Source organism: Barbus barbus, assembly GCF_936440315.1.
Source record: "Barbus barbus genome assembly, chromosome: 36".
Lineage (NCBI taxonomy): Eukaryota > Metazoa > Chordata > Actinopteri > Cypriniformes > Cyprinidae > Barbus > Barbus barbus.
Window position 1 is genome coordinate 13,038,603 of NC_136714.1, and position 26,964 is coordinate 13,065,566.

At 37.1% G+C, this 26,964-nt stretch overlaps 1 protein-coding gene across 1 annotated transcript in view; it reads left to right on the plus strand.

Moving 5' to 3' along the window:
- Positions 1-26,964, plus strand: part of LOC306855581 (glutamate receptor 1-like) — a gene marked incomplete at both ends in the record, with an annotated part of 68,941 nt that overhangs the window by 21,513 nt on the left and 20,464 nt on the right. Inside the window, 9 exons of the mRNA XM_079394345.1 lie at positions 875-1,114; positions 11,806-11,990; positions 13,719-13,772; positions 15,234-15,392; positions 15,682-15,849; positions 16,838-16,942; positions 17,301-17,411; positions 21,486-21,692; positions 24,406-24,866. Coding sequence (XP_079250471.1) covers positions 875-1,114; positions 11,806-11,990; positions 13,719-13,772; positions 15,234-15,392; positions 15,682-15,849; positions 16,838-16,942; positions 17,301-17,411; positions 21,486-21,692; positions 24,406-24,866 — 1,690 coding nt within the window. The remainder of the gene's footprint in view (positions 1-874; positions 1,115-11,805; positions 11,991-13,718; positions 13,773-15,233; positions 15,393-15,681; positions 15,850-16,837; positions 16,943-17,300; positions 17,412-21,485; positions 21,693-24,405; positions 24,867-26,964) is intronic.

Sequence of the window (26,964 nt, forward strand, 5' to 3'; positions counted from 1 at the left end):
TCCGGATGTTGTAGTTGCATCAGCGCTTCAAAAAAATAAATCATATTAATTAATTTTGTGTTTGTCTGCATTTTATGTGAAGGACCTAACTAAACATCTAAATCTTTTTTTTATTTTTTAAGTATTTATTATTTTTAAGACTTACTATCAAGATAAAAAGTATAACTATTTATAATGTGTAAGAAAAATATTATGCATTTTTAAAGTAAACAACAACAACAACATTTTATGTTGTCACTGTAAAGCCAGAGCTAGTTTTCAGAACATGAAACTGAAACTGAACTGAAAAATATTTACATTTGTGTTAAGTATCTTTTTTTCTGTGTATTTTATTTACCCAGTAGGTATAAACCTAAATTTGCATATCACAACAAATACGGTTCCAAAATTAATATCAAATATCTTAAATGACCACATTAACTTTGACATGCCTAAATGTCATTCTACTGTTTAGAAACAAATGTTTTAAGGACAAGTTCTCACTATTAACTAGTAGCTTATTAGCATGTTGGCTGTTTATTAGTACTTTTTAGGGCCATATTAATGTCTTATTCTCCATGAGCATTTTCTATATCCCTTTACCTTGCTCAATAGCTAAACTTTACAGCTACCTTACTAACTATTAATAGCAAATAGCAAATGAATAATTAGCGGTGATATGTGTTCCCTACTCTAAAGTGTTACCCCTTTTATTGTAAATCTTTTGTAAAATCAAATTTTCCATGGACTCTAGTTTGAAACCCCCTGCCGTAAGATATAAGAAAAATATATATTTTTGTGTTTATTACCTACTTTATTGGCAAATTGAATTTTACAATGCAAATCTAATGTCCATTACATTAATCTTACATTTCTTCTCCTGTACTCTTCTCAGTTTGTTCCCAGTTCTCCAAAGGAGTGTACGCCATCATCGGCCTGTATGACCGGAAGACCATGAACATGCTGATGTCGTTCTGTGGTGCTCTGCACGTGTGCTTCGTCACGCCCAGCTTCCCCATTGATACCAACAACCAGTTTGTGATCCAGCTGAGACCTGAGCTCCAGGACGCTCTGATCGGCCTTGTCGAGCACTACAAGTGGACCAAGTTCGTCTACATGTACAGCTCAGACTCAGGTTGGCTTTTTATCCTGCTAACGTGCCGTTTCAAAAGCACAATAATGGAAACTAAATTTATGAGTAGTGCTACCACAGTCTTTTCAGGGTGAGGTAAATATTTCATTATTTGTTTTTTGTTTTTTTCCTGTATCTGCATTACCACTGCAGTTGCAGTCATGATAAAATGTTGTAATACTCCATAAGGTTGCTCAGGATGTCATGAAGAAGAACTGCAGATAATTTAGTGATTTGTGATTTAGGATCTTTGGAAGATATTGCTGGGGAAGTTTGAAAAACGTGATGATTTGGTGTAATCCTGTTGAGATGCTCTGCTTGGCTTGGAATAGGGTTATATTTTGACATTTCCAGTGCCTCGGGTGTAGTAATTTTACTTATGGCTCCCTGATTCCCGCAGGATTGTTTTGATAATCTGTTTGAAGTTCACTGAAAGATCTTCATTTGTGATTTGAGTATGGACGAGCACTGGCTGCACCATGTTTCTCCGGTGAGGGGAGACACGTGTGTGGCGCTCCATCATATTTGCCATATCCAATCATTATCAGACTGTCATTAGAGAATAACTCCAAATGATTCCTGCTGGAGTCATTTACGGCTCTCCAGCTAGTGAATTCGTTTAACATTTGTGCCAATGTTGTTCACAGTATTTTCTGCACAAAAACAGTATTATTTGTTAATCAGCCACAATCCAGTTTAACCAGGTGCTAAATGCATTAGAGTTGCGACATATTTAAATAAAGTCATTGTCATTATTTTCAGCACAAACATGCCTCATTTCTATATAAATTAGGCTCATTATTGATTGCACCCTATTCACAAAACTCAGTGCTATAGAACTGTTCAGTCATTAAATCAATTTGTAGACCAACCCGGAAGACTAATTCACCATGGCTTCCCTTGGGAATTTCCTAAAGGGGTTTTAGAATAACAGTCTTTGATTTGTGAGTAAAATAAGGTCTGTGGTTCAGGTTTCTTGAAGAGACTTTAATGTTTTATTCTACAACATAAATTATACATGGTCGGACAGCAATTCTGAATACAGAAGGCTCTGTATTAGGTCTACAACGGTTATCAATTCGTCAAGCATGTAAACTCGCATCTTTGTGTTAGTTGTAGTGGTTTGTGACAGTTTTTGTTTCTTCTGTAAAAGTTTTTTGTCTTTTGATGAGAATATCCAGTGGGTTTAGTCAGTATTGATCAATTATAGTCAGTTTTACTCATAACACAATAGCATCTAATTTTAGTTAACGACACAAAAAAGCCAACTAGAATGTAGAAATTGAATCCAAATATTCCAAGTAGGGCTGTAATGCTATCATATCTTTACTGTAAGATTTTCCTGGCCAGAATAATTCATGATAACGACATTATCATGATATCTATAGAAATTTTGAAAATGTAATAATAAAAGTCATAAAGGCTTGAGACGTGTTTTTTAAAAAGTTGAACTTGCATTAATTTTACATGGATTTCTAAACATGCGACACTCTTGTGCGAGACTCTAGTGCAGCGGTGATAGAAGTCCCTCTAAAAAATGTGCAACATATATATTCTGTTCAAATGGCTTGGTTTTGATTTAAACAAGATCTTCTCTGCATTGATGTTCTCTTTTTCCACTATATTTTGAATGAACAATGCAGCAGCGCCACATCTTGTGGTTTCAACTGGATAAGGTAACAAAAACATTTAGTGCGACCCAAATTGCATACTTGTGCACTATTCTATAACGTTTTATAGTATAAATAGTGCAAGTAGTGTGTTCACACTGAAAATTCCAAAAAGAAAAAGTGCACTTTAAATACCCAGATGATGCACTTAAAACAACGAAAAAACAAAGTGTGGAATGTTGGACACTTCATGCACTTAACTGTCACAGCAATAATTACGTCACAAAGGGGGAGGGGCCATCAGACTCAGATTATAAATGACAAAATAACCTTAAATAATTCATACACTACACGGTTGAGTACATAATGCATAAGTACATAGTGTATAGTGCATCATTTGGGATGCAGCTATTAAAATGTAACTATACATTATCATCGCATCTAGTGTGCCACTGATAAGGCTGCCTTAACGTACATCTAAAATTTGAATGCAACGTTTTCGTGTTTGAATATGGATTTTTATTTTAAATTCGATGAATATTTTATGACAGTAACCAGCATTACGCTAACGCCACCTCCTGTGCTGGAGAATAATATGTGTAGTATCAACATGATATAAATTTTTTCGATTTTTTTTAAATAATGACATGGTTTTTGTCAGTAACAATATTTTGTGACAACTAGTGCTGTCAAATGATTAATCGCGATTAATCGCACCCAAAATAAAGGTTTTTGTTTGCATAATATATGTGTGTGTTCTGCGTATATTTTATTTATATATATATATATATATATATATATATATATATATATATATATATATATATATAATACACACACATACAGTATATATTTTGAAAATGTTTTGATGTATTTACATGTCTATATTTATATAATTTATATTATAAATAGATATATTTAATATATAAATAACCTATTTTCCTGAAATATATACATGCATGTGTGTGTATATTTGTACATTCATAATAAATCTACACAACACACATACATGTATTATGTAAACAAAAACTTTTATTTTGGATGTGATTAATCGCAAATAATCTTTTGACAGCATTAGTGACAACCCTAATTCCAGCATTCTATAGCTCCATTTAAGCATGTATTAACATATAACAAAACATGTGAAAGCCCAACCTTTCTTGTCAAGTCTTGTCAAATAATGTCAAGCACAGGCTTTGCTTTACTCTTAAAGTAAAACTACTAATCTAAAAACCCATATGAAGTTCCCAAGGTAACCCATGGCAGAAAAATGCAAATTCTCATCCTGGTTTTATGACTACAAAATGAAAAGCTCTGTTTGTCTGGTGAAATGAACTTCACATCATTACCGCTCACAGAAAGCAGTTGGTAAACAGAACTTGATTTAAAAGAGGTACAGTGTCTGTGTACATTGTCTATTGATTATTGCAGGATTTACTCATTACATACTGTAATTGAGAAGATCATCATATAAGCAGCCATATATCCAGATCCGTGATGTTGTCGAGCATTTTAAAGAGCTGATTCAGGCGTCTGGATTGCAGTGGTGGAGAGATGCTGCACAGTGATGTACAGATTTTGTGGCAGCATTTGTGCTGTTACCTGATTTGCATAATTCCTTTAGTGAATTGGCGCTAAAACAACACAGTGAGCATGTGCAAATAACAAATAACAGCACTGTCAACAGGCACAGTTCATTCTTTCTGAACCCCCCCACCATGTTACAAAATATTACATTTGTCTACACCCCTCCCCCACTCTTGATTATACAAAGTTAACGGAAATTAAAACCTCAATCAAGAAACACACATTATTGATTCACATATCATGCAGATGTGAGCCAGTGCTGAACTAGGAACACAAGGTCACTGAGTATTTTATCCACACACAAATACAACAACTACCTCTAGAAGCCCCCACTGCTCTCCTGTTGCCTGGATACAAGAGTACTCAGTCTCTAGGTTATTTTAAACCTTTTAAGTAACTCCTGTGTGTGTGTGTGTGAGAAATGTCTATGTCATGTAGCACATTAAACCCAGAGCTCACAGGTAAAGTAAAAACATGGCAGATGTAATAATAACTATGGCTATGCTATGGGTATGCTTTTAATCAAATTATTTACAGTATGCTGATTAATTATATGCAAAGTATATTGGTAACATATCAGTTATGTAACGTCACCGATGAGACGAGAGACGTGCGGATCCATTTGCAAGCTTTTATTAATAAACATAGAAAAATAACAGGCAGGGTCAAAACACCAGCAAACGGGTATGGCACGGGCAAGACACAAGAGTAATCCAAGGGCATGCGTGGGTCCTCGATCGGCAAAAAATATCCAGAGGGCTTGAGAAGAGGGGTAGTCCGATAACCTGAGCAATAATCCAAACGAGGTATACACAAATTCCGAAACGGTGAGCTAAATCCACCATACAAGGGCAGGAAACAGGAAACGAGACTATAAACAAAAACTAAACTTAGACTTAGTAAACACAGAAGGCTCGGTAAGGCAGCTAACACTAGGAGAGTGCTAAACACAGAACCAGACTCGGAGCTAAACATAAACACAGAAGGCTCGGTAAGGCAGCTAACACTTGGAGAGTGCTAAACGCAGAACAATACTCGGCAGAGAGGAAGAGGAAGTCCATGGTTTAAGTAGGGTGTGTGTTTGTGTGATAATTCTCAGGTGTGAGCGTGATTAGTGCAATCAGCTGTATATGTGTCATCAGTGCAATGGATGATGGGAATTGTAGTCCGTGGGTGAAGTGCAACAGTAGTGTGGTGCAAGAGCCAATATGATGGAAGGGCACCCGAGTTCGATTCCCATCTCGAGATCCTTTGCTGATCCCTCTTCCCAATGCTTTCCTGTCATCTCTCTACTGTCCTGTCCATTAAAGGCATAAAAGCCTGAAAATATAACTGTGGAAGGGCGACCTCTGATGGTGAGTGTACGGAAGACCATGAACTGGATTCGTGACAAGTTAGTAGCTGATATTAGACATTTTACATTTTTATTATTTACATTTTTCAGTATTTAATTGTGCATGATCAAATTATGTTTGCCATCATCTGATGCTCAATGAAAGTTAATTTATTATCACTGTTAAATATAATCTCAAAAGGAATATCCATTTTTCATAATGTATATTATATTGTTGTGATGCCTAAATTTACTTAGACTGATTTTAGTTCTTAGTGATTTATTTCTAATTTATTTAGCTGAAACCGTATAGAATTTTAATATAATTAATTTATTGGTTATTCGCCATAACATAAATAACTATGTGCTTATTGTTATTGACTGAATTTTTATATCGGGCATTCCAATTTCTGTTATATTTTAATATCCATATTCATCAGTCTTTCTCTAATGTTCATACATCACTGTTTTACAGCATCTTACACCATGAGTGATTTTTTTTTTTTTTTTTGTTGATTAGGTTGACATGTTTGTCTAGATTTTATTTATTATTATTATTTTATTTTATTTTTTTTACCGCAGTGCTGCAATTTATGTGCTGCTTATTTATATTAAGGCTTGTTAAAAATAGGCCAACCTTTAGAAGCACTTCAAATCCTGTTGCAGATGGGACTAGCATCATCTGTAAATATGCAATTTTCATACTGTACATTATTATGTTGTTATGCCTAAGTGATGACTTTTTAGTGATTAATTTCTCATTTATTTAGACAAAATAGTATCAAATTTAAATACCAGCCATTTGTTTATTCGCCTTAAAGGGATAGTTCACCCAAAAATGAAAATTAATTCATTAAATGTCCTTAATTACTCATCATCATGTCATTCCAAACACAAATTAAGATGTCTTTGATTAAATTCGAGAGCTTTCTAAACATGTATAGACAGCAATGCAACTGACACGTTCAAGGCCCAGAAAGGTAGTAAGGACATCGAATAGTTTTTGTGCACAAAGAAAACTAAAATAAGAGCTTCATAACATTACGGGTGAAGCACTAATGTCGCATGAACTATTTTAACAATGTCCTTGCCATCTTGAATGTGAACGTGTCAGTTCCATTGCGGTCTATGCAGGGCCAGAAAGCTCTTGGATTTCATCAAAAATATCTTAATTTGTGATCTGAAGATAAACAAAGGTTTTACAGGTTTAGAATGACATTAAGCCAGGCTCACACTGTGCAATTTTTAATAATCTTTTGCGATTGCTGCTTGTCACACTGTACGAACATGATCCCCATGTCAGACTGTAGGATCTCAGTTGTCTTAATGTCAGACTGTACGACAGTCAAGACGCGACAAAAACGGACGTACTCAAGAAGACTTGTCCGGAGTTTTACGTCATCAATACGTGACCCGCGTTCTCTCGCTATAATAGTAGCTAGCAAACAACAGCAACGTGTAGCGTTAGTTTTATTAATTACATGCCTTGATGTTAAAAAAAACGAAAAAGACGACGTGTGTGGAGCAAGTCATGGCTGGGCAAAGGACTTTATGGACTTCCAGTTCTACAGAGCGAACTTGAGGTAATTTTGTTATTCGAGTTTAAACATCCTGCCCCTTAATAAATAAACTTTAAGTAAACTTTACGTTGTACATATATTGTTTTTTACAAATAATGAATGGTTTGAAGTTGTCGCGCTAATTGCGTCATCAAGTTCAGTGCTCCTATTGGTTCTTGGTTTGACGGTCGTCGTAGGATATGTCACACTGCAGGAAACTTGAGGAAAGTGTCTGAAATCTTCTGACACTGCCAGAATTTAATCGGAGGAAAAAATTGATCGCAACGGCCATTAATCGGCTGTCGGTGAACATGTCAAACCAGCGATCTAGACAACCGATTTTAGCCTAGGATTATAGGAATCTTTTAGGATGTTAGGATTTTCAAAATTTGTCTCAGACGAACAAATCGTGGCCAAAATCGCACAGTGTGAGCCGGGCTTTAGGGTGAGTAATTAATGAGAGAATTTTCATTTTTGGGTGAACTATCCTTTAACATAAATAATTATTGGTTTATTGTTATTGTCAAGAATTTTAATATCATGCATCCCCAGTTCTGTCATATTTTGAAATGTCCATATCCATCTGGACATCTTAGTCTACTGCATGTGCTTCAATGTTTTTAAGCTAGATTGTTTTTTACAGCAGTGTTGTAATTACCATGCAGCATTTTTATATTAAGGCAACATGTCATGTTAAAAATTGTCCAACATTTAGAACGCTTCAAATCCCTAATGGATATTTTCATTTTGCAAAAAGGTATTTCAGGCAAGGTGTTGTGGTTTTCTCTACTACCATGCAAAACCACTGCCACAATAACCTGGTCTCACACTAAAATGTTTACTGCATCATTTGTCAGGTGTTCAGAGATGACATCTCAAAGCCATTGCAGATGGGACGAGCATCATCTGTGGAGCTTGCAGCAGTTTAGTGATCACAACCCCCCAAATCTGTCCTTGCCAACTCACACAGATGTTTACCGAGCTGAAGCATGATGAGCCGGGGCGCATGTGCGCTATCTCCTCAAAGACCCAGATAATATAGTTAGGGCCTGTAAACACACAGCCGGGCTTTGTTGAAGAAGGCGAGGAAAACGCACTGTGTTGGACTCTAAAGGAGATGGACGGAAATCAATTTGTTCCTGTGCGTGAGATATTTGGAGAAGCACAGCAAGAGCAGGTGATAGCAAGCCAATTCTGCTCTTCCAAGACAATCCCTACACTCATCTGCTTTCCTTTTCCTGCCTTATCACCAACGGCGCAGTCGTGCAAGGCAACACTAGCGGGAGACGGACAACGCACCGTCCGTCTCTCCCTCCGTCTTATCTGCGGGTTAGTGCTGCTCGGTGGGAGATAAAGCTGGTTTGCTCTGTTGCACGAGACAATTTCACAGCTGCTGAGACGCAGGCATCAGGAGAGGGAAGAGCGTTGGTGTGGCCAAGGCTGTAGAGGCGTTTCGAAAGGCAAGCTGACACAGTCTTTTAATGAATGCCAAAGAATGCACTGGCTGCCTCACCGTTCTTTCATTGACAAACCTAATTCTGGCTTTTGTTGCATAATAATCCAAGTACTCATTCTATAATTAGCAAATCTCCTTTTAATCTGTCATTTTACAGAGAGATGTGAAATGAAAGTCTTTCAAATGATGGTAGTATGTAGTATGTAAATTATGCAGAATAGTGACAAAAGTTTAAATGAATATACCACAGAAAGCAGTATTTATGTGGACAACCGAACCCAAGAGACTCTTTGTACACTACAGTCCAGATTGTAGTCTTGTTTTTAGTTAATGATATGCATTGTTAACGAATTATGCTAATAGTATGCAGTGGGCCAAGATCAGTGTCTATATTTATAATGTTTCTATCTGCTCATCTCTATATATAGTTGAATCTCTGCCAAAAGCAAAGGCATTTTTTGCCTCATTTGGAAAAATCATGCAAGAGCTTCTCAAAAGACATGGTGTTAACAAAAATGGACAATTTTTGATACATGTTTTGACAGTGAAGCAAAACTAATCATGTTTTTTTTAACACCAAACATAGGAGACTGGGTCGTAATGTACGAGCAACTGTGATGACAGCACCAATTATGAGCCAAATCCATGACTGAAAGTGCAACCGAGCATTCACAACAAATGCAAATTCATTTAAATACATAAATTGGCTTATTAATGTTGTCTCGGATTAATTTCTTTGAGTTTATGTCGCTTTCCTGACCCATTTAAAAGAGTCAGTTAGTTTGCGCTGAAACATCTCACTTGCTGAACTTTGCATGACCTAATTTTCCAGCAAATCCATAGTCAGGCTTTATTAGGAGGTTGGTGGTTTGTGTTTTTGTGCATTTGTGCTGCTCGCAAACTCTGATATGTGTGTGATTATCGGTGTCAGTATTGATCTAGCTTTTGATTTGAAGGCACTTGCCTCTGGTTGAATTGGAGATTTGATGTCTTTGAAGTTAAAATTCTGCTGCCTGCAGAATCCATCCTCCATATTGACCAGTAAACTTATCGTAACCAAGCACAAGCCAATGCTTATCGCTGTATTAAGGTGTCATTATTTGGTTTTTGAAAATGCACAGGCTTTGATCCTGTTCCTCTAGGTAAAGGCTGATAGGGAATTTACCTAATTCAGTCAGCATTACTGAATGAGATTTTCTTTTGAAGTTGATAAGTGCTGCATGACCACCCAGATCTCGTTTTAAACACAGCATAGCACTTTTGATCAGAATTTGTATAACTGATGACTCTTTTAAATGCTGTAATATTTTGACTTAATCTGCAGTGGCATGTAGTGACATTTAGTTTTTTTACTTGTTGTTATAGGGATACATTTAAAGACACTGGACAATAAAATGTGTAAAAATATTATTTTTGAAGGAGCATTTTTGATGCATTTTAATATAGCCATTAGCCATTTAAAAACATTTTTAAAAGCTTTTTATGTTCTAGTTATTGATTTATTTATTTGTTTTTGAATAATCAAGGATTCACCATTTTTAATTTCTGAATTAAAGTAATTATGACATTTTTAATATCTGTTTATAAGTGAAAAACAATTCTCATTAAATGGATGCCATTCTTTAAAACACTGTTTCTTAAGAAAAAAAGTAAGCATTTGGAGCTATTTAAATATTGTAAATATTTGAAAAACTCATGTCTGTCAAAACAAGCCATGTAGTGATATTTCTCTTGAAAATATGTATTAAAATTTGATTTAAACTATTTATTTATTATAATATTTTTCTTTAAGTAATCATTTAATCAATATTAGTTACTTTTTACTTGATGTTTTTGCCCTAAATGTTTACAAAAATTCCAGCATTGTTAAAAATGGTATAAATGTTTAACAAAACCATATAAAACCGACATGAATGCAAAAACTTGTCTGAAAGCTTGACACATGCAATCATTTTTTCCTTTTCTCTATTTGAAAGACTTTTATTTTTTAATTGACCAAGGTAACGGTCTAATAAATGGAGGAATTTGCTTAATTCCGTTCAATTCATAGTCAATAAATCTTGGGTGGCTAAGAAAACACTCACCTTAAAATACAGATGCTACTGAGGAGCGAATCATCTTTCATTAAACTAATTATATCAGTGCGTCTGCTACACAGGAAACAAGCTGTCAGTGTCGGCAGATAGTTCCTGTTTGAAGAACAATCAGCCGTTCTTTCTTTTATTAGTTCCTCTCCATATGCCATCACATGACCAAACCACACGCAGGTAACCAGAAAAAGTACATAATACATCGTGTCTCTGCATGGTGAGAGGCGTCCAATAAAATAGGTTGTTCAGTTCTAATGAAATTCACAGCAAGCCATCCAAATGCTGGCTCTCAGTAGAGCAATGTCCATTAATATCACATTATTTAATTTCCTCTTAGAAAAGCATAGCTATACAGTTCATACAATTGCTGGTAGTTGCTTTTGATCTACAGGATTACAAAAGGCAGTTCCTCAACATGAAGTTTTCTTTGAAAAGATAATAAGCAACGGAGGACCAAAAAAAGAGAATGTTTTAGATTATGTGATGCTGAGAATCACACGCAAGCAAGCTAGAAGTAATGAAAGAGCACTGTTTAGTGAAGAAATAAATATTGCATATACAAATATTTAATTTAACCATGATTGCTCAAGGTTTTTCTAAAATGTGTCCAGACTAAACAACTTCAAACACGTCCTCTTTACAAAAACACCCAGAATTTTCCCTAAGATGAAGAAAAGAGGAACATTTGAAGTTCAGTGTTTAGCTGTCCATAATTCTAAGCAGGAGATTCTAAGTGAAATGAAAGCAGATGTTGATCAGAGCTAGAGCAAAACAGCGGAGACCCCCTGCTGAATGTGGAGACAGAGCTTCTCCTCAGGAGTACGTGACTCAACAGAGCATGTTGGTTTTTTCCAAATCAAGACTTTACTTCCCAGAATGTTACAGTACATCACTATAGTGAACTGCATCACTGTCTTAAAATACTGATGTTTTTTAGGAGGTACAGATGCTTCAACATATTGTGCTGAAACAAATGTGTATCCATGCAAGCAGCTGCCTATTATGAATATTCAATTATAGCCATATGAGGTTTCTTATCGTGACTTTTTTTTGTTGAAGGTCTGACGGTGCTGCAGAAGATCTTGGACACTGCTGCTGAGAAGACTTGGCAGGTGACATCCATAAACTTAGACACCCTGACAGAAGCGGCGTTCTTGAAAACCATCCAAGATCTGGATAATAAGAAGGAGTACAAGATCATTCTGGACTGTGAGCTAGAGAGACTCAACTCCATCTTAAACTTGGTGAATGCTTCATACGTTACTATGATTAAGAACACGCTTAATTTTTCATATTGTGTGTGTAGTGCATGTATTTTACTGTGTGAACCCATAACCAGGTGGTTGGCCCAGACAAAATGTTCACATTTTCTGCATGGATTTTGAGGGAAAATATGTGGAATTAAGTGGAATGGATTGGAAAATGTGTTATACAGAGCTGAAAGTATTAAGCTAAGCATTCCAGTAGTCATACATTATGATTTCCAGGCCTATATTTACACATTTAAAATTTACACATTTACACGTAAAATTATATAACAAATAATATTAAAAGTGAGTTTTGCTAGATACTGGCAAGATATTTTTCTTTGTGAGGGCTTTTGTAAAGTAAAGTCCTCCCTCAAGCAAGCATGGCCATCAATCTCTCCATTTGTATGCTTATTTAATTTACATTCAAGTCTATAAATTCATTACCAACATACAAATTGAAATCCTTCCCACTAAAATAACCTTCACTAAAATAATATTCATTATTTAGTAATCATAAGCAACTGGCAAATGTGATGGAAATTCATCGATGAAAAGGGTGGAAACTGGAGTTAGGTCTTAACAATTAGTACTGTAGCAAGACACTTAATTATTTTTAACATTTAAAAACACACATAAAAAGTCTTGGTAACAATTAAATGTAAAGCCTTTATTTATAATGCATTAAAAAAGCAGTTTTACTGAATTAATAATGCTTTATAATGGACCTTATAATGCATTTTATGATAAATAAATTGTAACCACCTCTGTAATACATTACAATTCTTATCTATACATTGTTACACCTTTAGAAAGTATAATGCATTAAAACATCACAAACAAACTTTCAAATATTATAATGCATTTTAACATTGGTTACAGTTATTTATTAAATTATATAATGCATAACTACGTACATTATCAGTACCTTTATAATAAATTATACATAAAGGCTTTGATAACCTTTGTTAAACATTTATTGCATCTACAGTTTTCCTAATTCATTTCTTGGTTTCTAAAGGGATTCCAAGCATTGTCAAATTTATTTATGTTTCAAAATTCACAGTGTATTATATTAACTTAATAGCCTATAAATAAGTTGCTCTGGGACATCTGCCTTAATTTTTATAAATTTTATGTTGACTTCATTATGGAATATTACATGTCTTATTGGATAGCAGATAATTTTTCAGTACACTTTAAAGTTGTCATGTCTTTTGCAGAATGATTTGAGAAACAATTAATTCCTCCTTTAGGCACACCAAGGCAATTACTTTTCTCTCCATTCACCAGCCAGATAAGATCTCAAATAAACCACTGCCAAACCCAATGATCAGAAATCAGCATCCAATACAATTAACCCTGACGGTGTGCTTCCAGAGACTTGCTGCTGTTCTTCAGGTGTTCCTGCGGTCTTCATGCACATGTAGTCATTAAGTCCTATAATTGGACTTCCTATGGTGACAGATGCCAAATCATTCTTTCCTCCCTTCCATCTCGTGTAGTTCCGACTGCCCCTTCTGATCACAGATATTCCACACTCAGTGAGCTTGGGAGGGTGTGCAATTAAGTCCTGAATGATGGGACCTATTCATCGCTATTTAGAGAGCCAGGCTAAAAATTATACTTTAATTGTTGTCGAATGAAAGAGGCCTGCCATTAGCTGCGGCGAAAGAGAGAGGGTTGTGCTTTTATGCTCTTATGTGTGTTGCATTTGTCTTTCAGATTGCGGCACAAAAAAAGAACTTGAAGAACTACCATTACATACTAGCAAACCTGGTAAGTGAAGCATCCTGTATCCTTCAGCCCTCTTTGGTCTGCATGAATGAACTATGAGCCTTGAGGCTACTTAAGATGTATTGTCGGTTAACCTCTTGAACATTGACTGGACTCGTAAGGGAACGCTCCGAAAAATTGATGGTGGTGTTTTACATTGCATGGCTACTTTCCCCCTTTTTTCTGTGTGACTGGGGAGTGTGCATGCTTTTAAATGTGACACTCAATGCAGATAGATTGCAGATTACCCTCTGAGCTGACAGAATTAGTTCCCTTTTTGCACCCTTTCTGGAAGGCATTAGATGGCCTTTTTTGCATCCTTGTGAGTGGGAGTGTATGGAAGGGGTGTAGCAATCATTATAACATGTCCACCCTTCAGCAAATCAGTTAGGACTACTTTTCATTGGTTTCCTTTGCTCAGAAAACATACTAATAATACACCACTTAAAGACTGTGACACAAGAAGCATTGCAAATTTAACTTTAGATATGATTTTGAATAAAAAATATTCAATTTTATTTTAGAATTTATTTATTATTATTTCATTTTCACTCTATGACCATACTTTTCAGATCTTCCCTATGGCACTTATATCAGGACTATGGTACATTAGAATGTTTTATTAATATTTTTATTTTTTCAGTTTTCTAGTTTCTATTTTTTCAGGATGGTTTTAATAACTTCATGTTACAAAAAATATAATTGGCCGACTACAGAAACTGGAATACAGCACTTAACTATGACTTCACAGGAAGCATTGTAAATGTATAATTGGGTTCTGTGATGGGTAGAAAAGAAAATCCTCCAAAAAAGACTCCAAGTACATATTCCAATTCAGCGATGATGAAAAAAGATGTCGTCTCATAACCAATTATGATGAAAGCTGCAGGGATGCAACACTTTGTGTTGTAGAGTCCCCTGGGGTTCATCGCCACATGGGTCGGTCACCCAGATAAGCAAACGTACACGTAAACACAGATACAATTAGCTGTTATCACACAGATCCTGTGATATTTACCCAGCATGCATATCTGTGTATGTCTATGCATATCACTGTATCATTAGCTCTAACACTGACTCTCATGTAACCACATTATATTGACCGCGCTAACCATAACTGTGCCATAAAGCCTTGGTTTCTTATGGGTATTTTTCTAAGATCTAGTCAAAGTGTTCTGACTTTGAGTATGGGTTTATATTGTGTTCTATTTGACTGACTACTATTTTATTTTACATTTAACTTATTGCAGCAATAGAAACTGTAATAGATTTTTAACTCATTTTATTACCCTGAAAGCATTTCCTAACATAATCATGATATTAAAAATGATTGCAATTGCTTTTTCCTTTTTGCATTAGAGTACACACAGTCCTGAAACCTGTTAGGTTAAACCTTGGTCTGTGTATCAATGCAGGATTGAAAGATGTATGAATAAATGGAGATTTTGATGTGTTTGCCTTCAGGGATTTCTGGATCTTAATCTCACAGAATTCAGGAAGGGAGGTCCCAATGTGACAGGCTTCCAGCTCATGAACTACACAAACCCTACTGTCAGCAGGACAATACAAGACTGGCTGGAGTTTGACAGTAAAGACTTGAAAAGTCCCAAAAGGAGGCTCAAGGTAAAGCAAGGTCTTAGTCATAAAAAAAAGATTTTAAATGCTCTCATGATGGACTTAAAAAGGTGTGTGCCCTGTTGAAAAGACCTTGAATTTCCATTTTGATCCTGCTTGGTCAATGCATTTAAGAGGTGAATTAAATTTTTCTACTTAAACTTGCTACGAAACACATCAATGTATGCTGGTGACCCTCTATGCTGGTCTTTTCAGTAGGGCAAGTGAAAGCCAAAAGTTGTGAATAAATTTTGTCCTTTCCCCTTTTCTTTTGGGACGTGTCTGTGGAACATCTCAGTACACTGGAGCGCTCACATATGATGGGGTGACTGTCATGACCACTGCTTTCCAGAACCTGAGGAAGCAGCGCATTGATATCTCTCGCAGGGGGAATGCAGGAGAGTGTCTGGCTAACCCTCCCGCACCCTGGGGCCAGGGCATCGACATTCAGAGAGCCCTACAGCAGGTAACCAGACACTTTTTTTACATCAAAAGAGTGCTGGTTCTCACGACAGAGCTGTTAATTTGTCAGAAGAACTGCAGACCTCAGAACTGGCTTGTATTTTTTTTTACTGACTTGAAAGTCAAACAATGAAATAATGCACTATTACTATATAACCTGCCCACAAACAAACATAGTACATCAGGGTCATCTTAACATCCAAAGTAATTTGATTCAGCCTCTTTATGCAATCACAAACTGCTTTTGTTTCATCCATTATCTGATGAAATTCTTAGCAATCATATAGATTGTAAATACATTCAGACAAACTGAAAACAGCTTCTGTGCAGTGCCGCATACATATTAAGAGGATGCTGATCAGTTGATTGGGCTTTGTAGCTTCTTATTGGGCATTTCTTTTTTTAAATTAAGTTTCTGTTCAAGACAAAAAGTTTTAGGGGCTGGTGCAGAGCCAATTTTACCACCCAGAACTGGCTTTTCAGCTTTTAAAATGCCAAGTTAGGGCTGCACAATTTAGGGAAAAAGCTAAGTGCAATTTATTTTTTAAAGCTCCAGGTTTGCTGTGCCCTTTAAACTTTTCTTGAATTGACAACAGCCAGTTTATAAGCGCTTTTCATTACAAGTTTGGGAAGAAAATTCCCTAATTCATGTTATGAATGTACCAAATGCAACAATGAATTCATGTGGAGCAGCATTTACTGCCCCTTTGAGACTGAAAACGCAGGATCATGAGCTGCTTGCGTGTAAAGGAACACAGTGCTGCACTTAAGATGCTGTACATATATTTATTTAAATTAATAGCAGTCATTGCGATAATCACACTAAGCCATAATGATTTCAGTTTTATTTCAATTAATCATGTAGCCCCAGCATAGGTATCAATTGGCTTCCTGTGCAAATATGTAAATCAGGTTTCACACCTGGTGACGTTCTGCGTGAATGATGAAGATGAAATAATGAACAATCTGATTATGTGTGATTCTCTCTGTAGGTGCAGTTTGAAGGGCTTACAGGACATGTTCAGTTTAATGAAAAAGGACATCGGACCAACTTCACTGTCAGCGTGATGGAATTTGGCCCAAGCGGACCCAAGAAAGTAAATCGAATCGTTTTTTTCTCTGCTTGCACGCATATGGTGTCCACGCTTGCCAGCACATCCCAATAATCATACATTCTGACTTCTCACTTGAAGTTTTAGAAAACAGATCATGCTTGACATTTTCCTGACTTAAGTTTGATTCGGAATGATTAACCTGAGGTTGTACCTGAAACTTCAGCACTGGCTGTGATGAAAGCGAATGAAGTGTTAGTCACAGGCAGGCTTAAAGAGCCGCGTATGCATTTCAAGTGATTACAGCTCCTATTAAGCCGTCAATATGAATATTTAACATTCTAAAAATAGTGGCTCTGAAATTCCTGTGCACTGCTGTGATATTCCTCTCTTCTGCCTGCAGGTGGGCTACTGGAACCAACGTGAGAAATACGTGAGCACAGCTACTTACAGCAACATACTAAATGAGACGTTTGGACTGCAAAACAGGACCTATGTAGTCACCACCATCTTGGTGAGTTTTTCAATACAACTTAAGTTGTAATGGAAAGATAGTAGAGTAATAGTTAGTTGTGCTTCTTTTATTGTTTTTTAAAGCTATTTCTGTTCATCTGCTCTGGTAATGTGTCACATACAGTGTGAATTACATCATCAGTGTCATCAAGATGAAAGGGTGTGCATGTTTTCTATGCGTGTGTGTATGCAGATAATTACGGAGCCCTTTATGGGACATGGTGGTGGGAAAAATTCGGAGTGAGTGAGAGAAATTTTGGACGGGAGGAAAAAATATTTTTCAAATGTTTTGCATTCTCTCACAAAGATATTTGCATTCTCTTGCAAAACTTTTGCGAGGGAACACAAAGTTTCTTGAGCGAACGCAAAACATTTGAAAAATAATTTTACCTCCCACCCCGAATTTTTCCCACTATCATGTCCCTTAAAGGGCTCCGTAGATAATGATCCTGAGGTGTCTGTCATTTAAGATGAAGTGTTCTCACTAAACAGAATTTAAAAAGTATGGTTCAGGGCTGCGTTTCCCAAAAGCATCGTAAGCCTAAGAAGTTCATAAAAACGATCGTACGACTGATCTTAATATTACGGTCTGTTTCCCAAAAGCATCGTAACTGAAGTTGCACTTGAAAATCATCGTAGATCTACGAGTGCTCTGGAGTAATCGTAAAGCCCTACGTGCATTGTAAGAAGACAGAATTATGAGGTCACCTGCAGGACAATCGGCAGATTAAACCTTTACATTTATTCAAGTGCAATGTGATTTTTATTGTACTTTATTGTATACTTTAGTACTCGTTTTTTTATTTATATAAAATTAAATTAAATAATTAAAAAGGGCAGAAAACCAAAAAAACTAATAAATAAAATACACATCTAAATTAAATGACTGAAGAAAAAACATGAATTAAAGAAGCAATGTAGGAAATATGCTTCAAAGAAGGGGAAAAATAGAGATAAACTCATAAAAATCTGTCAATGGCTTGCACGAAAACCAGCCATGCATTTTATCCGGAAATGATGTCTCTACAGATATTTTATACAATAATATATAATATTATTATTAGTATTATTATTATTATATATAGTTTCAGCACTTGACCTACGGATAGCGACTCCTAAGTAGTATTTAATGCATGGTTACTTGCATTGTAAGTGCTACTTGTATTAAGTGCATTTTTGGGAAACGCACTTGAAACAATAACGAACGTTCGTAAAAAACTTGACTTGTAGAAAACGCTCTTAAGTTCTAAGATCAATCGTTATCGGGAAACCTGGCCCTGGTCAACCAAACGGATAGTCCCACCATAAGTTCATGCCATTGTTAGAGCCTATATTACTGTGTTAGGCTATGAATGGTTACCAATTTTACTAAAATTTTAAATTTTCCATTTTAATTGGCAGCTTGTTTCCTCAGAGTAAAAATATAAAAGGTTAGTGTGAGTTTAAAATAAAAATAAATCACATTGTAGGATATATCATCAAAGATGTGAAATATAAAGTCCATTACAAGATCTCAATGACCTTTTTTAAGTATGAAACGGGCTTCAATAATATAGAGAACGGACAGTTTAAAGTTTTTTTTTTTTTTTTTTTTTTACATGAAAAATGGCACAAGCTTTACATACTGTAGGTTGATCTACTAAACGCTTAAGGCTGTGACACACCAAGCTGACAGATAATCGTCGGTCAGTGTTGGACTATAGTTGAACGTCTCTCAGCTCAGTTCACTCTGATTGGCTGTTCAGCTTAGTCAACCAGTACATGAAAAGAATAGCAAAAGTAATGAAAGCTTGCAAATGACAAAGCCAAGAATGAACACAGAGGCTGTTCTCATTTTACATCTGAGCATTCCAATACGCAAATATTTTTATAATGACATGGCTGACTTAATGGAAAGTTAAGACCAACTGATAAGCATGATACATATTAAAAATAGTAAGCAAGCCTGCTTTGCTTACAGTTTTTATATCCGCAATACTAGTTTTAGCTTGGACCACAAAACCAGCCATACGTAGCACGGGTATATTTGTAGCAATAGCCAAAAAAAATATTTTATGGGTCAAAATTATCGATTTTTCTTTTATGCAAAAAATCATTAGGATATTAACTAAAGATAATTTTCCATGAAGATATTTTGTAGATTTCCTGCCGTAAATAAATCAAAACTTAATTTTTGATTAGTAACATGCATTGCGAAGGACTTCAGTTGGACAACTTTAAAGACGATTTTCTCAATATATAGATTTTTTTTGCACCCTCAGATTCCACATATTCAAATAGTTGTATCTCGACCAAATATTGTCCTATTCTAACAAACCATACATAAATGGAAACTTAATCTATTCACCTTTCAGATGATGTAAAATCTCAATTTCAGAAAATTGACCCTTATTACTGGTTTTGTGGTCCAGGGTCCCAAATATAATACCTATTCGCACGGGATTAGTATTACCTGGTGACCTCTAGTCATTTGTAATAATTGTGGAGGTTGTCTGTGATTTTAATCCCGTGCGAATCGGCCATGTCTGTAATTTGTAAAGTAAATCTTCCCCCGCAAATGACCTACCATATTTTGCCGAACACCGAGGTCCTGTGATAATATTAGTCCCGTGCATTCTGTGGCATCTCTGTGATTTGGCCAGCATTTGGCGGGTCGTATATCCATCTTTCGCAAAGAATGGAGCTGCGTTGGAGTGTTTGATTGTATTTTGGGTGCTGTCATATCGCTTTACCATACAATTTGCAGAAAGAGAAAGCTGTAAAGGTTTCGAGGTTAATGTGTTACAAATAAATCAAGCATAAAGCTTGAGATATTATTTTAACCTGGTGAAATGTAAATGGCATGACACAGGGAACAAACTATATTAGTTTCTTTTTTAAATCCATCTAATTGGACCATAGAACGGGACTCTCAAAGCCTTGACATCCGGGTATCTGGGAGAAAAGTCAGTAAAATCACAGGCTTCGCTTATCCCGTGCGAATGCACCACACGAAATTCAGATGTGGGGGGGTAATTTCAAAGTCACACATGGTCCCCATATAATACCAATCCCGTGCGAATAGGCCTATAGACTACTGCCACTTGCTGGTATAGAAAGTTATTTCCTCTCTTGCAACTGCAGAACTATCGTGCTAGTTGGTCATTGCCGGCAGACTATGTGGTGTGTTCAAGCACATTTTTTGGCCTAGACGTAGGTGACACAAGGTGACAACACAGTGTGCTTGTTTCACCATTTGGTTCTTTAATGCTGGTTTGGTGTATCACGGCCTGTACTTTCCTGCGCCTTCAGATCCAGTCACTCCCATTTTAGTTAGTAGCCACAAACTTGCTAGAGCATACAACAAAGACATAAAAAAAGCAATATTACTGTCACCATTTACATAGTGATATTTTGGTACTCCTGGTAGGTTATAACACTTGTTTCAGGGTAAATTTAAAAAAGAAAATGCAAATTCTAAAAACATTTTCATCACATGATCCCTCACTAATAAGAGTTTGTTCTCTGCCTCTGGGGTGAACCACCATCCTCTCAGGAAGGTGAGAGGTAGTGTGAATCTTTTGAACCCTGCTGGGTTTACTATTCTGCTCATTACGGGCACAGTTTGCAGGCTGACTCAGAGTTTTGAGTGTCTATTAATCTTATTTCAGTGGAAATCCAAAATGAAATACCCTCATTCCCTTAATGATTCTTCTTTGACTGTGGTTAGACAGCTGTACTATTGATTTGTCTTTTATAATAGACTACTGGACTGTAATATTATACCCATGTATGAGGAAACACAGGTGTGTTTCCTCATACACACATTTCAATGTACTTCTCTTGTTTTTGAGTGTTTTTTCTCTTGATGTTGTTCTGTGTAGATGCACAGAACTGAGCTGAAATGCAACTCTTCAATAATATATAAGCTCAGAAATATGCTGGAAATGCAGAAAACATTTGATGTAGCTGATGCAAGATTTTCTTTCAAGCCACTTCAGCTACTCCAAATCATGTAGTAACCAAACAACTAGACTGATCTGGTCCTTGCTACCACATGAAATAAGAAATGCAAAATTATGTTCTTTATCCTTAGGAGTCTCCATATGTGATGCTGAAGAAGAACCATGAGCAGCTCGTGGGTAATGACAAATATGAAGGTTATTGTGTGGAGCTGGCTGCAGAGATCGCCAAGCACGTGGGCTATTCCTACAGACTAGACATAGTGGGGGACAGAAAGTATGGAGCCAGAGACTCCGAGACAATGATGTGGAATGGGATGGTTGGAGAACTAGTGTACGGCGTAAGTAGTTTTTATGGTTGCACTTTATTTTACAGTACGTGAACTTACATGTACTTACAGTGTACTTATAGTGTACCTACCTAAGAAAGCACTGGTAATATAAGGTAACTACATGGGGTAGGGTTAGGTTTATGGGAAGGTTCAGGGTTAGTACTGTTACGTGTTAGTTCTTGTTAGTTCCTATTTGCCCTTATTTGGTTTGTTTCCAGTTCTCATTAGTTAATCATCGTTCATTCTTATCACCCGAGTTCATTAATCTTCTCGTTTGCTCCTTTGATTTCCCTGTCTTTATAAGTCCTGTGTTCTCCCTTGGTTCTTTGTCTGCTGTTAGATGTCTTCCTATGTTTGAAAATATTAAAGATTGTATTGTTCAAGAGTATCCTCGTCTTCTCGCTCCTTCGTCCACAGCGCACTGTGACAGAACAGCAGACCTTATAGAAAGTGAGCAGCACCTTTTTTTTCCCCCGTTTTGTTTTCCCGTTTTTTGAAAAGTCTTTTGTTTTTCCCTGTTTCTCCCTGCGGATAGTGGAGATTGCTGAGCGCTTTGCCGCCCTGGCCCGCCGAGGTCTCCCGTTGCTGGAGGTTGCACGGGAGCTCTGCGGGCCCGCCATGTGGATGGGGTTCGATGACGCTACACTTAACTCTCTGTTCTGGATCGGGGCCAATTGGACCTCCCAGACACCACAGGACTGAGCTGGAGGGAAGGGAACCTCCGGTGTCTGGAGAGTGTCCAGCCCCATTCCAGAACCAGCCCGCCGTCCAGTCCGTCCGCCATTCCCCAGTCAAGCCTGTTGCCGTCCGCGGCTCCACTGTCAAGCCCGCGGTTAGCGGGGAAGTCATGCCCACCGTCCACGGCTCACTCAAGCCCTCCAGTGTCAGCTCCAGCATGCAACTCCAAACTCATGGATATGGCGCTACCCACGGAGTTCTTGGCTCCTGTCCTCTCCCCAGAATCTGCTCCAGGATGCTCTCCTTCGTCTCCTGAGTCTCTTTTGCCTCCACTGGTTTCGTCCAGCTCCCCATCGTCTCCTGAGCCTCCTTCGTCCCCTGTGTCCGTCAACTCCGCTCCTCAAAAGCGCCCTCCAGAGCCCGCTCCTCCAGAGCGCCCTCCAGTGACCGCTCCTCCAGACTACTCCCCAGAAATTTTTTTGGGGGGCGGCATATGTCCATGGCCGTGGTGACTGAGCTGGGCAAGGCCACGGAAGCCCATCCGCCATGGCCTCCCGAGTCTCCTGATCTGCCATGGCCCCCGGGTCTCCTGTTCTGCCCTTGAGGCCTCCCCAGTGTCCCTGTCCTGCACCGGCCTCCAAGGCGCCCCCCCCCCCCCCTCCCCGGTGGAACTGTTACGGCACGGGATGCACCTTCTGGGAGGTGGGGTAACTCTTACGTGATAGTTCCTGTTAGTTCCTGTTTGCCCTTATTTGGTTTGTTTTCTGTTCTCATTAGTTAATCATTATTCATTCTTATCACCTTAGTTCGTTAATCTTCTCGTTTGCTTCTTTGATTTCCCTGTCTTTATAAGTCCTGTGTTCTCCCTTGGTTCTTTGTCTGCTGTTAGATGTCTTCCTATGTTTGAAATTATTAAAGATTGTATTGTTCAAGAGTATCCTCGCTCCTTCGGCCCCAGCACACCGTGACAAGTACCTAGTTATTGTAATTACTATAATAAGTACATAGTATTTACGTGAGTAACAGTACTGTAAAATAAAGTGCTACCACTTTTATCTGTGAATTTTGTGTGATTTGTGTGGTAAGGATTGATTGATTCATTTATTGTAGTCTTTCCACTATTCCCTTATTTGTATTTTTTTATTTAAACAGGCGTATTAACTTCTTGTATCTCTAGTGTACATTAACAGTCACTTTAGCTTCAAGCTGCATTTCCTCCATTCCTTGGAGGTCCAGTCTGTAACAGTGACAAAAATCTTTTCTGAAATAAGTAGCAAAGTGGTGGCAAAGTTTGCCGTAGAACAGAGAACAGGACACAGTGTGTCCAAACCTCAACGCCTCAGGTTGAACAAAAGTTTTTTTTGTCTCTTATCACTTACAAAGTATATTTTCCTTACTGTCAGAGCATGTTAGTTCAAAGCCTGACTTTCTGGCAATTTTGCAACATAACAAAGAGTCCCAACGAAGGCCAATTAGCAAAATATAATTCATAATAGCAAAACTGAGGTGCACGTGAGGTTGGCTTTTGTACACACTCTGATTCTTATTCTGAGCATTTTTATCCTGAGGCTGCAGCTTTAGTGACTTTGGAATGCTAAGCAGTGTCAGATGTAGTCTGTCTTCATTGGGCTAAACGCGAACACCACAGCTCAGTGTTGTCAAGCAGCGTTCGTTAGATTTCTCTTCTGCTTGAAAAAAATGAGGCATTATTATGATGCATAGAGAGCAAAAGCGTATGAGGGATTCTCTTGAGGATGCAGCATTGAGTAGATCTGACTCTGTAGTGATTCATAATACTTGAAGTTATTTATATGTTCAGCTTCTACTAAAATGGTGGATAAAGCTTTTTTTTTTCTAGGTTTGCGCTTGATTTGTAATTCCAGTGTGTTTTGAAACCTACAGAGGATCCACCTTGTATGCAAACTGGATCTCAAAGCTTTGTAAAACAATATTCTAAATGTTTGATTGTGTCACTCTGAGAAGCTGTTGAAAACATGATTGTCACTCTGCCTCTGCTTAATGATGCAATCATATTGTCTCGTAGAAAGCAGACGTAGCTGTCGCCCCCCTCACCATCACTTTGGTCAGAGAGGAGGTCATCGATTTCTCCAAGCCCTTCATGAGCTTAGGTATATCCATCATGATCAAGAAGCCCACAAAGTCCAAACCAGGTGTCTTCTCCTTCTTGGACCCACTGGCATACGAGATCTGGATGTGCATTGTGTTTGCCTACATTGGCGTGAGTGTGGTGCTGTTCCTGGTGAGTCGCTTCAGTCCGTACGAGTGGCACGCAGATGACGAAGAGGATGGAATGGAGCAGCAAAACCAGAACCAACCACCGTCACCAGAGCCCAACCAGTCGCCAAACCATCACTGTCAGAGTCAGAATCAGCGAGAGGAGAAGCAGGAGAAGCAACCTGAGCACAACAATGAGTTTGGGATCTTCAATAGCCTGTGGTTTTCCCTGGGAGCCTTCATGCAGCAAGGATGTGATATCTCACCAAGGTAGGTAGAAATGGAAAAAAAAAGCAATTTTCATCATCATTATCATATTTATTTAATCTTCCACTGCTGCTTTTTCGTTTGGCTGACTCATATTCCACAAACAACATCTGTGATGGAGAAAATGGGTTGTAAAATAAAGATGATCTTCTTAATAGTCTGCTGCATTACACCATCCCTGAAGATTAGATTGACAGCTGATTTTTACGACCAAAACGGATACGGTTTGATGCAGAATATTTAGTGTACAATATGTAATATTATATTATATATAATATATAATTAGGGCTGTCAGTCAATTAACATTTTTAATCTAATTAATTACATGATGTTTCGATTAATTAATCGCTAAATAAATTTGACTGTGAAAATACCCACAAAAGTTTATTTAAAGCTATTTTTGCGTTAAATGAGAAAGTATCAAGTAGACATCACAAATTGTAGCTTTAGAAAGAAAGATTTTATTTGATTCAACATAAAATTTATTACACATAAACATACATTAGGCTACAACAGCCCAACTTAAACTTAAACTATGGAACTTAAAAGAAGATAATTTGAGAAACATCTCAGTATTTTTTGTTCATACAATAAAAGTCGTTGGTAACCAATACAGCGTTTACCAACAGTCTTTTATGTTCCACAAAAGAAAGGTTTTAAACGACATGAGGGTGAGTAAATTTTTTTTTGGGTGAACGATACCTTTAATGTTTTTATTTTTATTATTATTTTTATTGAAATTATACTCAATAAGAAACTAAATCTGGCAGCAGGTGGCAGTAAATGTTTTTGTGAGTGATTTATTCATTTGATTCGTTCAAACGGCTGATTCATTCACGAATGAAGTACATTCTCTTTACGAATGGGTCTTTGAATCGTTGGTTCACACGATTCGTTCAAAACGCGGATTCATTCAGAAACTAAACACCGCTGTGTTGCTCAAAAATGCACAACACTTATGATATGGCTTTAAAGGTAATATGTTTTCTGCAAAATTGAGCAAAAACACATAATAATGTGTTTAAAATGTAACACAGTATCAACTTCTTATTTACTGAACTGTTGTATGAAATCACATTTTATCTTGTGATATTCGTGACAAAATCAGGACTCGTCCAATATTGCTCTTGCTGCTGGTGTGATAAGAGAAAAACACATACAGGGGCATTTTTTGCACCAATATCTTAAATTTTAGGACATAACTGCATTCATGGATCATATTTGTTAACTGTCAACTATATAAAATGTAAGATGAAGTACAGGTCTGGGGTTGGGGCCAGTGGGTTAACTGCGTTAAAATATTTTAATCGTGTTATTTTTTCATAACTAAGTAATTAAGTTAACGCATTAAACTGACAGCCCTAAATATAATATAATAAAGTGTAATATAATATTAGGTAACACTTTAGTATAGAGACCAATTCTCACTATTAACTAGTTGCTTATTATTATGCCTATTATTAACATATTGGCTGTTTATTAGTAATTATAAAGCACATATTCTGCATGACCATATTCTACATGCCTAATCCTACCCAATATCTGAATTTAAAGGATTAGTTCACTTTTAAAAAAACTTTTGCTGACAATTTACTCACCCCCATGTCATCCAAGATGTCCATGTCTTTCTTTCTTCAGTCGAAAAGAAATTAAGGTTTTTGATGAAAACATTTCTCCATAAAATGGACTTCATTGGAACCCAAATGGTTCAAGGTCCAAATGACAGTTTCAGTGCAGCTTCAAAGGGCTTTAAATGATACCAGACGATGAATAAGGGTCTTATCTAGCGAAACGATCGGCCATTTCAAAAATAAATAAAAAAGTTGAAGTTTTATAAGCACAAATGCTCGCCTTGCTCTGTTCTGTGATGCGCGTTCGCGACGTCACGTAATACGCAATTACGTTGAAAAGGTCACGGTTGACTTAGCCGGAAGTACCGAGTCAGTGTTTACAAATGTGCGGAAGGAGGACCATATACACATATTCAAATGTCTTTGTGTCAGTTTATCGTTTAAAATGCCCATTTGTGCGTATCCTGGGTGTTTTAATATTAAAAAGCCTACTGAATTGGTACTTCCGCCTACCTCAACCGTGACCTTTT